The following is a 14,162-nucleotide window of genomic DNA, read 5'->3' as shown; positions in this document are numbered from 1 at the left end:
TATTCCGTCATTTCTGAGCGGTACAGGTGAGTACGTGAGTGAATGGAATATCTCAGGCACAGATAACATATGTACAAGTTACTCAGGTACAAATGAGGAATTACGACTAATTATTAATGTACGGCTTTCTTATAATGTAAAGATAAATAAATAATTATCGAAATGTACCGCTCCGAAATGACGGCATAATGTTCAGAGTTATTTTCTGATAGTAACAGCCTTATAAGCGTAATTCACGTTGGTTCATTTCACAGGTTAATTTTGTCCATGGGCTTGTAGTCTATTACCATTAATCCTGTCTTATTCAATAAATAGATCAGCATCATCACATCAGCCGATAGACATCCACTGACATAACTTCAGAGCGGACTAGAAGTTTGGAGTAGGTAAAAAAAAAAGAATACACCCTATTTTTTCCTGTGTTCCCGACGACGTAACCATTGAGAATATATCTATGCCATCGACCGTATTTAATGAACTATGCAAAATTTTATACCGAGTATTTGAATAGTTGACGCGAAGAAGCGTAACAAACAAACTTACTATAATATATATAAAATGTTAGTATGAATAAGTATAACTTCACTGAGATCGTATCGTATGTATAGAGATTTTCATCTCAATGATTAGAAAATTGGTTTTCATACAATCGAATTTTAACTTAACCAAATAAACTAATAGGAACTCTAAACAATTACTAAACTGTGTACAAGAAAATTGTCACACAAAAACGTTTTTTTGCTGCAGAAGAGTTAGCTGAAGGTTTAACGTTAAAGGCTATTGTGTTGACAACTCTTGCGTGAAACTACGCATTTCCGGTGAACAACGGCTAGTTCACCCAAAAACAAAAAAACAATAAGATTTTTACGGAAAACCCCTACTAAGCAAAACAGAACTTGAAAATCCCAAATCAGTATTCACACGGCCGCGTGTTGGAAGTGTCGTAAAACCCCGCTAGAAAGCTTTCATCCAAAACGATGCGTAATCCAGATATAACAAAAAAATTCGTTCGTTATTCGTTATCAACCCATATTCGGCTTACTGAGCTCGAGTCTTCGCTCAGAATGAGACGGGTTAGTCCAATAGTCCACCACGCTGGTCCAATGCGGATTGGCAGACTTTACACACGCAGAGAATTAAGAAAATTCTCTGGCATGCAGGTTTCCTCACGATGTTTTCCTTTACCGTTTGAGACACGTAATATTTAATTTCTTAAAATGCACACAGCTGAAAAATTGGAGGTGCTCCGGACAAGATTCGAACCCACACCCTCCGGAATCGGAGGCAGAGCTCATATCCACTGGGCTATCACGCATCCATATCCTATTTTGTATATATACAAAAAAGTCCGCGATGGCTTATATTTATCCTTTAAGAATAGCCATTATAATTTATATCTAACTTTTTATATAATAAATCTGTAGAGAGGTCAATTCTGTACATGAAATATATTTGCAAAATAACTATCAGGGGGTGATTAATGATAGATACTGATGCCAAAAATGCAATCAGTAAAATTTTTGCGTGTCTGTCTGTCTGTATGTTCGTTATAGAAACAAAAACTACTGGACGGATTTTAACGAAACTTGGTACAATTATTCTACATACTCCTGGGCAGGTTATAGTATACTTTTTATCACGCAACGATCAATAGGAGCAAAGCAGTGAAAAGAAATGTTGAGAAAACGGGAGAAGTTACTCCATTTTTTAAGCTTCCGTCGCGGGTACAGCCTTAATGTTAGTTAAGGCTACATAGAAATCATGTATGACGGAAATGTTTGACTTAAAATTATTTAAAAAACACAACAGCATATATATGTCTATCTTTTATGGTTGACTCACAATAACACGTGTAACTCCCGATAGCTTAGCAGTTCGGAGCTTTCTAATTATATTTGTCTACTCTTATGTTTATAACACTCAGGACGAAGTCGCGGGCGTCCGCTAGTAATAAATATAGTAATACAGGATTACTACGGGAACGGAAACCATGCAGGTAAAACCGCGTGGCGTCTGTTAGTGTTATAAAGCAAATTCTACGCGTCAAAAGGCAAAATACCGCCACAATACGGGTTACATATCAACATATAACACCATATCAGTCTATCGCAGATGAGCAGATAACTGAAGTGAAAATCAATACGGTACCCGTGAACTTATACCTATCTACGCTGTAGGCATTTAAAGCCTTTGGATATCGATTCTCTCTCTTCTCTCTCATATTACAAATTTTATGGCGAATCTCTATATATACAGGGTGCTCGGGAGTACTTACCATAACTCTATGGTGATATTCTTTAAGGAAAATTAATTAAAAATGTTTATGGAACATGTTTTCTTTTGTAATGACGAATACTAGTCGTTTGTTTTGAAAAGTTTATCTATATTATTAGACAAAATTTTACAACTTCGGAAGAAATGATTCGTTTATTTAGGATAGAACTTCAGATCCGACCAAGTTTCTTTTATTTTGATAACTAGCGGACGCCCGCGGCTTCATCCACGTGAAAGTCGATGTAAACTACTTTCAATTACCCCTACCCTACCCTAAACCTACCCAACACTACCCCTACCCTACCCATTAAGGCTGCACACGCGACGGAAGTTTGAAAAATTGAGTAACTTCTCCCGTTTTCCCAACATTTCCCTTCACAGCTCTGCTCCTATTGATCGTAGCGTGATGAAAAGTATACTATAACCTGCCCAGGAGTATGAAGAACAATTTTACCAAGTTTCGTTAAAATCGAGTTAAAGGAAAACCGGCAAAAATGTATGGGAGCCTGCCTAAATGTCAATATCAACATGCGGTATATCATTGGATAGGCTTTTTTATGTACTTTAACTTTGGTTCTGACAGGAGGTACCTGAGTGCTGTGTGAAAAAAAATGATCTTTTTGACCCATAACTTTTCTCACACAGTGATTAGCTTTTGACCTCAAAGTACATAAAAAATCCTATCCAATGGTATATCGCATGTATTTAGGCAGAAATGCCGGTTTTCCTTTTATCATCCTAAACCCACAAATCCTCGTTGGAACAGCGTTGTGGGTCTTACAGGGTAAGCTCCAATATTACCAAAGTAAAAGCAGGTAAATGTTCACAACTATCACGACTTCATTAGCTATCTAGGACAATACTACAATGAAACAAGAAATTAATTTCCGTCGAAGGTTGTAGGAAACAAAGCTATTTCCTTGTGATGATGAGGAAAACTAGAGAAAATTACGGGCCTACTTTTTATTATTCTTTCAACGACAAGACTCAATCAATCATCAATTAATTTATTTATTTGCAGACCAGCGTACGTCCGCGACTTCGTCCGCAAAATTCAGTTTTTCACATATCCCGCGGGAACCATGGATTTTTCCGGGATGAAAATTAATTATTATTATTTATTAATCCAGAGTAAAATCTATTTCCATTCCAAAGTAACGAACACCCAAACAAACATCCAAACATACAAACTTTCGCGTCTATAATATAAGTAGGATACACCTAGGTTAAACAGTGCTCCTGATTAGTTTCTAAGAGCTAACTTGATGTAACGGAAACTCACTATTTTTCACTCGTCATTATCAACTCATATTTGGCTTACTGCAGAGCTCGCGTCTCCTATCAGAATGAGCGGGATTAGGCCTTAGTCTACCACGCTGGCCCAATGCGGATTGGTAGACTTCACACACGCAGAGAATTAAGAAAATTCTCTGGTATGCAGGTTTCTTCGGAGGCGGAGGTCATATCCACTGGGCTATAACGGCTCTTTTTTTCACTACTAAGACGTATTTTAGTTTATCACAAGTTACGTTTGTTTGATGTTTTTCAGACATATGTAATTTTCTTGTAATGTTATATATTTTTTTTATTTCTAATTTAGCATGTTATGTAGGTACATTTACTTAATTGTATTTAAAAAGCTAAAGCTTAGGTCTAAATTAGAAAAATCATTACTATTATTATCTCACAGCTCAATAAACGTAACCGTTGCGTGTATATGCAAGGTGGGTTTACAATACGGAGGTCCTGTCGCTCCCGGGCTGGTAAGCTTGAGGTTTTCTTAATTGGTCCAGGTCTGGCCGGTGGGACGTTTCGGCCGTTGCTAATTACCACCCTACCGACAAAGACGTACCGCCAAGCGATTTAGCGTTCCTATACGATGTTGTGTAGAAACCGAAAGTGGTGTGGATTTTCATCCTACTCCTAACAAGTAAGCCCGCTTCCATCCAAGATTGCATCATCGCTTACCATCAGATGATATTGTGGTCAAGGGCTAACTTGTAAAGAATATAAAAAAAAACTTTTTTTTTTATAAAAAAGAAGGGAGGTGAAAATAAATATAATTAACGATAATTTACGGTTGGGGCGAATAGAAAATCCTTATCTATCCGCTCTCCGATATGGAGAGAGAAATATATACATAAACTGAGAGGAGACTCGTGCTCAACAGTGAGCCGAATATGGGTTGCTAATGATGATGATGAATGCATACCCTGAGGATTCCTTACGAACCTCTATTGGAGGAGGAATTTTCCATTTTGTACAATTTGTGCTTTCGGATAGAGCCTACCCTAGCTAAAAACGTTGTGCACGCCACAAAAATAGGCTGATAATACTGTACAGCTATTTCAGAATTTCACAGTAATACCTACTTACGCAAGCAAACAGGATTTAGCTACTGCCTAAGATTATACGCTGAAATCTAGATTAAATATTTGGAGATACCGTCAGTTATTTCCTTACCTACACACTAGTGTACGTACGAACATACGGATAACGGATCAGTCTCCCTAGTATCGTTTTGATACTGTGACGATCGCGTAAACGTAAACGCGAATATCTAAGGCATTGAAACAGCGCCATTTCGTGGCACTACTGCTCAACTGCTTTAATTCCATATACATTCGCGTTTACTTTTACGCGATCGTCACAGTATGAAAACATTGAAAACTCCCACTAGGCACTCTGGGCGTGTAGCCATATGGCATGTCGATTCTCTTTCTACAAACGCTAACTTTTCGAAAACCAACAAAATGTGTGGGAATGACAGCTCCGATCGACAACTTGATCACGTGACATGTCTGTACTGAATATGATGATCATCATCATCATTATCAACCCTTATTCGGCTCACTGCTGAGCTCGAGTCTCCTCTCAGAATGAGAGGGGTTAGGCCAATAGTCCACCACGATAGCCCAATGCGGATTGGCAGACTTCACACACGCAGAGGATTATGAAAATTCTCTGGTATGCAGGTTTCCTCACGATGTTTTTCCTTCACCGTTTGAGACACGGGTATTAAATTTCTTAAAATGCACAAAAATGAAAAGTTGGAGGTGCCCCGGACCGGAATAATAAGAATAAGATCTCTCGGGGTTAGGCTGAAATTCCACCACACTGGCCCAATGCGGATTGGCAGACTTCACACACAATGCAGGTTTGCTCATAATGTCTTTCCTTCACCGTTTGAGACACGGGTATTAAATTTCTTAAAATGCACATACTCTTACCTATCAGAGTAGTATTGTGCATGTCACAGACCGAATTCGAACCTACACTCTCTGAATGAAAGGCAGAGGTCAAATCTACTGGGCTCTTTTATTCAATTCTCTTCTTCTTTGTCACTGCGCTCTTGACAAAGCGGTCGTGGTCTTTAGGATGTGTTGGAGGCAGATGTAATCTCACGAGCATTCGCCACTTCTCCCTGTGTGAGTCGTGTACATTCATGCAAGGGACCGCCTACAGCAGATTTAATCTGGTCGGTCCATCGCATGGGTGACCTTCCGCGTGGCCTAGTTCCCTCCACCTTCCCTAGCACAACAAGGCGTTCGATACATGAGTGTATATTTCCCTCGCCGGGAGACATGTTTATTCAATTACTTCTCTTATTTCCAGATGGCTCGGTACAAGAAGACAGGTTTCATGGATGATGACGCTGGCAGCGTCAGCTCGATACAACTAAACGAAGGAGTCCGCTCCGGAGGGACACACATTCGATACCACATGGTGAGTTCATGACGACCTTTTTTGTCTGTGTGGCATCGCAATATTTAGACATAGATTCTCAACCTTATTTTTCCCACCTTTAAGAATATTTTTGTAGCCCAGCTTACAGTTTGTAAAATCACCAATCAAAATACTAATATTATAAAACTGAAGAGCTAATCTCGGGAATTACTGGTCCCACTTGAAAAATTCTTTCAGTGTTAGATAGCCTATTTATCGAAGAAGGCTACAGGCTATATATTATTGCGCTAAAACCAATAGGAGCGGAGCACCAATAAAGAGTGTTTCAAAATCGGGGGATATTTCTTAAATTGAGAGTTTACGCTGCGTGTGCTGCCTAAACTCAAAAATCATGTATCACAGAATTGTTCCCCTTTAAAAGTTCTAAAAAATAATCCGCGTCAGTTCCCGAGGGGTTTGTGAAAAAATGAAATCCACGCGGAAGAAATCGCGGGCGTCTGCTAGTGTTTGATAAATCTTTAACGAAAAAATTGAGGCCAATTTTTATTACTTTAGGGCTGACTCCAAAATAACATAGAATATCATCGTTCGAAACCCTCTTCACGCGAGTTCAACTCTCACTTGTCTGGTTTCTTTTTATCAGCTAATGAGCTTTGTAATCTGGGAGTACCTAATGGAATCCGGAAAACGAAATTTAAGAATGTTCCCGATTATATTCCACTATCAATTTTTCTCTGGGACTTTTACTGTCCCTCCTCTCTAACCCCCACTTGGGGACATTAGACCCCAAGTTGAGAACCTATGGATTTAAACAAATGGACCGATTATACTATACCAGAGTATAATATCACTGTACCAAATTTTACACAAAACCGTTAAGCCGTGATTGAATAACAAGCAAAATCATAAAATTATCTGAAATTTTCCAATCGTGTGCTTTGTACCTAATTATTCGTTGTTGAAATGAACAACTTACAAACTATTATAAAATTTCGATAGTTTACTATCATAGGTTTTAAGAACATTTCAATTTAACTTCGGAAAAATCGAGGTTTTTTTTGTACTTACAATTTAATGCACCTTTTGAAGCTGTAAGAACATTCACTGTGGGTTCTTTAAAATATGACAAAGCTCTTTCGCAAAATTTCAGGAAAACTTCTTTAACGAGTTTTGAAGGAAAGTTCTTAAGAGCCTTTTCTCTTTAGTCGTGTAATATTTTACGAAAGGAATTTTATGATAGTAAACTTTATAAAGAAGAAAATGGATCGTTTTCTTAACTATACGCGTGTTTATTAGGGTTCCGTGGTCTACAAGGAACCTTTATAGTTCGTTATGTCCGTTTTTCTGTCCGCGGTTTAAGTAGCTCAGAAAATATTTTACTAGTTGGCTGTAAATTAGCAAAACTATGTAAATTGAGCACGTCGTAAAATAAAATCTAGATTAAATATTTTTAAAGGCGATGATTTTTTACTATAGTCTGGCAAGATCGTTGATAACAGACTGTGCGAGTGTGTAATCGTGCGTGCGGGAAAGTGACGTGCTTTTTGTGTCAGTCGTGGCTTTTTTATTCATCGCTACACTCCCCCGCCCCGCGCGGAACATCGGGAGTGTTAAGAACGAAGTTGCCAAGCTATAGTTTATCTTATAGTATAGGATTGATTTTTAAAAAATATTGTCGGTGCGGTTTCTGAAATATTAATGTTTACAAGTGCTAATTTTTTTTCGAATTAAGTGTCCCTCTGAGAGCTAAACATGAGTAGGTGCTATCATAAAATGAAATAACAACAAATAAAGCTAATTTTATTTTATTTTTCTTGTATTTGTTTTGGACCGGGATACGACGGCGCCATGGAAGCGAGTAATTTGAGTAACAAATTACAATTGCAATTATTTACATATAAATTCTTCAGTTGGCACAAATCATTGGCTGTCGTGAGAGCAGAATGTGTAGGGCTGTCAATAATATATAACTAATAGTTATTTTTTTTACGCGTATAATATATCAACGATTAAGGGCCTGGAATCATCATTACATGACTACTGTCGTATCTACAAGTCCAGTTTCTTTCTTCTTCTTTCTTTCTTTACTCATTGAAGCAAAAGTTAAGTATAAGGGAGCCGCAGCAGAACAAGCTGAAACCGGTAAATGGCACAAATATGCCTCTACTAAGAGACTAAGAGTTACTCATTTGTACCTTTTGCCATGGAGACTCTTGGGCCATGGAGTCGCAGTGCCAAAAAAATCTCCGAATCATTTCACCGCGGCTAGTTGCCTTGACTGGTGACAGAAGGGCTGGCCCATTTTTTGCGCAATCAGCCTGGCTGTCCAGCGCGGAAATGCAGCCAGTATTCCTGCCACCATTACTCGTGGGCATGATTTGTTATTTATTAGGATAAGTTGTTTGATTATTAGGATAAGTAAGCTTAAGTTCCTTATTGTATTCTTTCTCAGTATGACCAACATAAAATAAGTCAAATGAAAAAAAAATACAAATGAATACTGATTGTATGGTAAACAAGTAGGCTAATATTACTTTCCGAGGTAACGTTTGTCTTATCAAAAAAACTCGAGCTCTCTGAGGCAAAAAAAGTCACGGGTATAAAAACACCAACTTTCCCACTCCAGATTGACAAGTTTTTCTGAATATTTTTTACATTTCTAAATATTTTTAGCTCAGTAGTAGGTAAGTATTTACAGCTCTACACCAAGACCACGTGCGAGACCACAACGTATGCTAATCACTGAACAAACGAGGCAGTTGTATAGTATAGTAATAGTATAGACAAAGCGACAAATTAGGAAAATTTCAAGTTTCATTATTATATTACATTGCTTGTCTTTCGAACCGGCGGTAGAGTCACTAGTCTCTACAAACTGACAAACATGTTTCAAATGTATATCAATTAATATGTTTCAAATGTGCCTGCAAACAAAGCCTATAAGAAAAAATCTACTTGATTTTTTTTTTATTTACTTTATTAGAGTTTTGTTTCTCGACAATGTGACAACCCTATTGACATCGCAATACTCTTGTTAGCAAGTAATATTTGCACTGTGTTTAACGTCTGCGGACGTCGTTATTGTTCTTTGGTACATTTCCATACGAATACGAGACTGGGACGAACTTGGTACAAGGAAGTGGGGCAAGGGGACGCAGCGCCCTAAATTTTGTATCCAGATAAATAAATTGCAGTGATTGCATTGAACACTTTCTATTTATTTTAAGCTCAGAGTAAATTATTTTACTCCTGCTTCATTACTCCGGTCTGGACATACGGAAGATCGCATATTTTTTTCATTTTCCATCATGCCTCCTATAAAAAAAAAGTGTATGTCAGCTCCGAATGGAGTTAATCTTTCAGATCGACTGCCTAAATAGGTGTATGTTGCCCAGCAACATACACTATGTACGTCTTAATACTAACCTGAAAAGTGAAAGGTGCGCAACCGAGGTGCAGCAGGCAGCAGCGTGCGCGCTCGCTAATAGCGTGCACATGCGTGCTGTTGGCGGCAGCGCACGGTGAAAACTGCGCAGAATAGGTTGCGCCCAAAAAACGTAACACATTCGTTCATCGAATTTTACTGCCCATATTTTTTTCATACCAGGGGGCTATATATGAAAAATGGATTCTTAAGGAGTACAATCCAATATCACGATTTCAATTATTCACGCCATACTTCTCGACACGAGAGAGAGGGTTTTCGGAAGTACGGAACACTAAAAACTAGAAGCTTACTCTGCATGGCAACACTCTGATCTTTATTCCTGAGGCATAGTTACAGTTAGGCTAGGTTGTTAAGTACCCAAGGGATTGACTTCAATCACGCCTGATGGTAAGCAATTAAAGGTAGGTAGTAGGTTAGTACGTTGAAAGTGGAAAGCTCTTACCTACAATATGCCTTTTCACTCTTGTCTTTTAGATACCCATATTGTAGGTTAAAGGAACATAAAAGCTGGCATTCCATACCTTTACAGTGCGTATAAGAGCCGTGATAGCCCAGTGGATAGGACCTCTTCCTCCAATTCTGGAAGGCTGTGGGTTCGAATCCGGTCCGGGGCATGCACCTCCAACTTTTCAGTTGCGTGCATTTTAAGAAATTAAATATCACGTGTCTCAAACGGTGAAGGAAAACCATCGTGAGGAAACCAGCATACTAGAGTCTTAATTCTCTGCGTATGTAAAGTCTGCCAATCCGCATTGGGCCAGCGTGGTGGACTATTGGCCTAACGCCTCTCATTCTAAGAGGAGACTCGAGCTTAAGAGTGAACTGAATATGGGTTGATAATGGTAAATGATGATGTCAGTGCGTATAAGAAATTATCAAAACCATTGACATTGACTACGTAACGGTGCAGATCTCTGAAACGCGTAATATTTTGAAGGAATATTCCATACAATAATCTAAATCTCTATATTTTACCAACAATATTTATAGTACCACTTAAGCCATCACGTTTGGGCAGTATATCCACGTCACGTGACACCCTACGCACGGAACAAAGCATTGACGTCACGTGACGTCATTGTTTTCACGGTGCTTGGGTTCACTTATCTATACTAATAGCATTAACAACTGAGTCTTAGGGCCATAAATCATTTCTCTATATCTATCTCGCTTGCACTTATGGGTCTTATGGAGCCGTCTAGTGAAGGGTGTAACAATGAAAGACATATTATCGATAAGTAAAGTTTATTATCGTATCTTGTTCACAAAATTAAAAAAATTAACAATATTTGATTTAATATAATACATATTTCATATTATATAATTATTAACTAAATAAAATTAATCTTCATCTGAGTCTTCATCATCAGAATCTTCGTCTTCTGCCAAATTTATTATATATTAGTATCCATAGTGCGCAACGAGTAACACATGAATGTATTTATTTAATTGCAGTAAACACATTTATAGCAAAAAAAATACGCAATGCAATTACATTAGAAACCGACCAATCAGAATCGTCCAAATCATTATTGACTCATCATTAGCACGTGCGCAGGTAGCCGTTTATCGATAATTAGGGTGCGCAGGTAGGCGCGCTGCACATTCCTATCTTTTTTGACTTTTATGACCGGACGACTCAGATGATAATGCGCATACTATAGTTGAAGGTGAGTGTAAAAAAATACGATTGTCAAGTTCAACATTAACGAGAACGTTGTACTTTGACTCATCGTTCGACTCTAAAAGAAATGAGAATAATATCGAAAAACTAACTAAGTTAGTTTCAAATTTTCGAAATCCCATTTTGAGTTCAAAAGTAAAAACAAAAAAAATTTTTAGTTGAGATTACTAAAAAATCATATTTTGAAAAATATAAAAACAATTAAAATTGTTATTTACAAACTGTTCAATATTTGTCGTCTACTAAATAAAAACTCACTGTCTACTTGATCTAGAAATTAGTACTATACTACAGCCATTCTTGATGAGTACCAACAAACATATTAAAAATCAGGGTATAAATTACTAGTCATTTCACATCTAATAATAATTATAATTAACTTGTTCTTAAATTCATGAAATGACATGCGTTTTCTACCTTCTTCTTTCTAATTTCTTAGTTGGTTACTCAGATCTGGTCAAGCGAGTCGCAGGTATTCGCTGGATGCAGGCAGCTCAGTATCGTGATGTTTTAAATCCCTACAAAAGGCCTATGTCCTGCAGTAGACGTCCATCGGCTGATATGGTGATGATGATGAGTCTATAAGCTTTTGTGTTAAAAGGCATTTCATATGCTACATATTAATATAAACAGGATGATCTCATTTCACAGTTCATGTCAAGTACACAAATACATGCACGATGCATTCGCTGCGAACATGGGATTGCATTTATTTTCATGGTAATTTGTACGTCACACAGCCTCGGCTATTGTATGCTTGTTAAATGGGCTAATTATAAGTTTATGCGTTCAAAATTATCCATATTTAAACTAATTTTTACTAAATGTAGAAGTTTTTAGTTTTTTATCAAAATATTTCATAATATAACTATCAAGCAGCGTTTCGCGGTTTCACCCGTGTGACTACGGAGATATAACCTTTGACAATCACAAATAACGTGAATTATTTTTATTGGTAAAAGAATTTTCAAAATCAGAAGGATTCAGAGATTACCCCCTACAAACTCACAACTTTAAATAACTCTTTATAATATTATAGTACCTATGGATCAGGGCGTTTCTAAAATTATACGTAAACATTATTTTCAGTTAAGTTTGTTTTACGGTTTATTCTTATACAATAATGCATTATTTTTGATGCCATAGTGACTTATTTAATTTACTTGCAAATAATAAAGTTCTATGATAAACGTAATCGAATGCTTTGGCTAAATCTGTGGGCATTTCTGAGCATCACATGTGTAAATTTATCTTCAAAGCTTAGCACCTTCTTGTAAAATTTTAGTTAAAATGTATCCTAATAAATGCGGTGTACCGACAGTTTCTAGGCATTTAATATTCGCTAATTTATTGACATTTAAAACCTATCGTAGCTTAAGGTTTTTGTAATACCACAATTGTGAGCTTACTTCTATTACCTTAATCTTATTAAAATCATCTTTAATTTGTAATTTTTAGTCACATTAAATACTGTTTTTCTCGTAAATCATGACTATCACGATTAAATCGCAAACCACAAGGTCACGCGTTCCGGAACCACTTTGACCTGACAATTTGGCTATCGGGTATCACAAATAAACAGATGTACGCTACTCGTGTCATTAAATTGCGAGGGCCTGAGTTTATCTTGATTACCAACTAATTCATATATTACACAAATCGCCTGCGCACGCGCACGATGTTCTAAATTCAAATATAACCACAGTATCGCGTCGGTGTTAAAAGCGGACGGACGTGTTCTGACATAAATTATTTATTTTCTACACAATAATAATATATTTATTATAATAATATATATTCATCAAATATGTAGAATTATGAATTTTACATAAATATTTACGATCAGATATGTTAATGTAAAATTAAAACAAAATAAGTCTGTATGATCAAATAAAAGTTACAATGTAAAATATTGTGATGAAAAAAGTGAAAATTACAGTGATATTAAATTAAATAATAAATAAATCAGTTTAAATGATCTTGTGACAGATTCTCTAGTTGAAAATGCCTCTATAAATAGATTCGTAGGATACTAATTACGTACTGAAAACATTTACTCGTAGCTACTGTTAATGAAGACTGAAATCAACGTTTAACTTAAAAACACTCGCTAAATAACAAGTGAATATTTTAAGAAAAACAAAAAAGAACAAAAGTGACTTAAAGATCGAAAAGTATTAGTTAAACAATAGAGAAACTTATCTTAAAATTTAAAAGCATTTAACACAAGCCCTGAATCTAGGCCAAATTGACTGAAATTCGATTTGGTGAAAAGTGGAACGAACAAAATGTCAGCCATCTTTGATTCATCAACGCCGTCCAGCGCTACTCCTGAAAACACACCTTCCCCATCACCATCACCAGGTCCTGAAACTGTGAACAAGTTCAACTGGCTTAAACACGCGAAGAATGCAAGGAACAACCCATTTGTCAAAGCCCGTCCATCTTTAAACAGAGAGAGTTCCACAGCAGAACTGTTTTCCAGAGAAAACTCCAGTTCGGATTTCTTCCAGAATTCCACTCTCAATTTGTTTGAGACGGCTCCCAAGCCGGAAACAAGTCATAGCTACGTCAAGGTAATGTCTCAAAATATTCATATTCCATTTTTAAATTAGAATAGCAACCACCCGCGTCTTCGTCTGTATGGAAATCCTTTTTGAATAGACTTTTATAAACAGTTATCCCAGTTTTATAACCAAGAAGATAAAATTCCCCCTCTTTATAATAAGCCTATGTGAGATACATAGGCTTATTTTAAATGAGGGAGGCGTTTTAAAATCATCTAGAGTCTGGCAATCTAAACAGATATTGAAGAGGTAAGATTTGGTTTTCTTATTGTTATGATTTGATTAAAAAACTACTCGATCGATTTTAAAAATTATTTTACAGATAGAAACACTCCGAATAAAAGTAGGATACATTTTATCACAGATTTTCACGTATTTTCACTGAAACAGGAAATACGCAAGTGAAACTGCAGTACGTCTGATAGTCATACAAAGAGAATTCTTAAATTCCAATTTCCAACTGTTACTGTCATAGATATTAGAGCCGTGATATGACCTCTGT

At 36.8% G+C, this 14,162-nt stretch overlaps 1 protein-coding gene across 2 annotated transcripts in view; it reads left to right on the top strand.

Annotated features, from left to right (window-relative positions):
- LOC112058324 (endothelin-converting enzyme homolog) overlaps positions 1 to 14,162 on the top strand; it is a 51,211-nt gene that overhangs the window by 4,805 nt on the left and 32,244 nt on the right. The window contains exon 2 of one of the 2 annotated variants that reach the window (XM_024099065.2): positions 5,890 to 6,000. In XM_024099065.2, coding sequence (XP_023954833.2) covers positions 5,890 to 6,000 — 111 coding nt within the window. Of the gene's footprint in view, positions 1 to 5,889; positions 6,001 to 12,816; positions 13,670 to 14,162 lie in introns of those variants that run through there. The other variant, XM_024099064.2, reaches the window with a different exon arrangement.

Source organism: Bicyclus anynana, chromosome 25, assembly GCF_947172395.1.
Source record: "Bicyclus anynana chromosome 25, ilBicAnyn1.1, whole genome shotgun sequence".
Lineage (NCBI taxonomy): Eukaryota > Metazoa > Arthropoda > Insecta > Lepidoptera > Nymphalidae > Bicyclus > Bicyclus anynana.
This window is presented reverse-complemented; position numbering and strand designations above follow the sequence as displayed.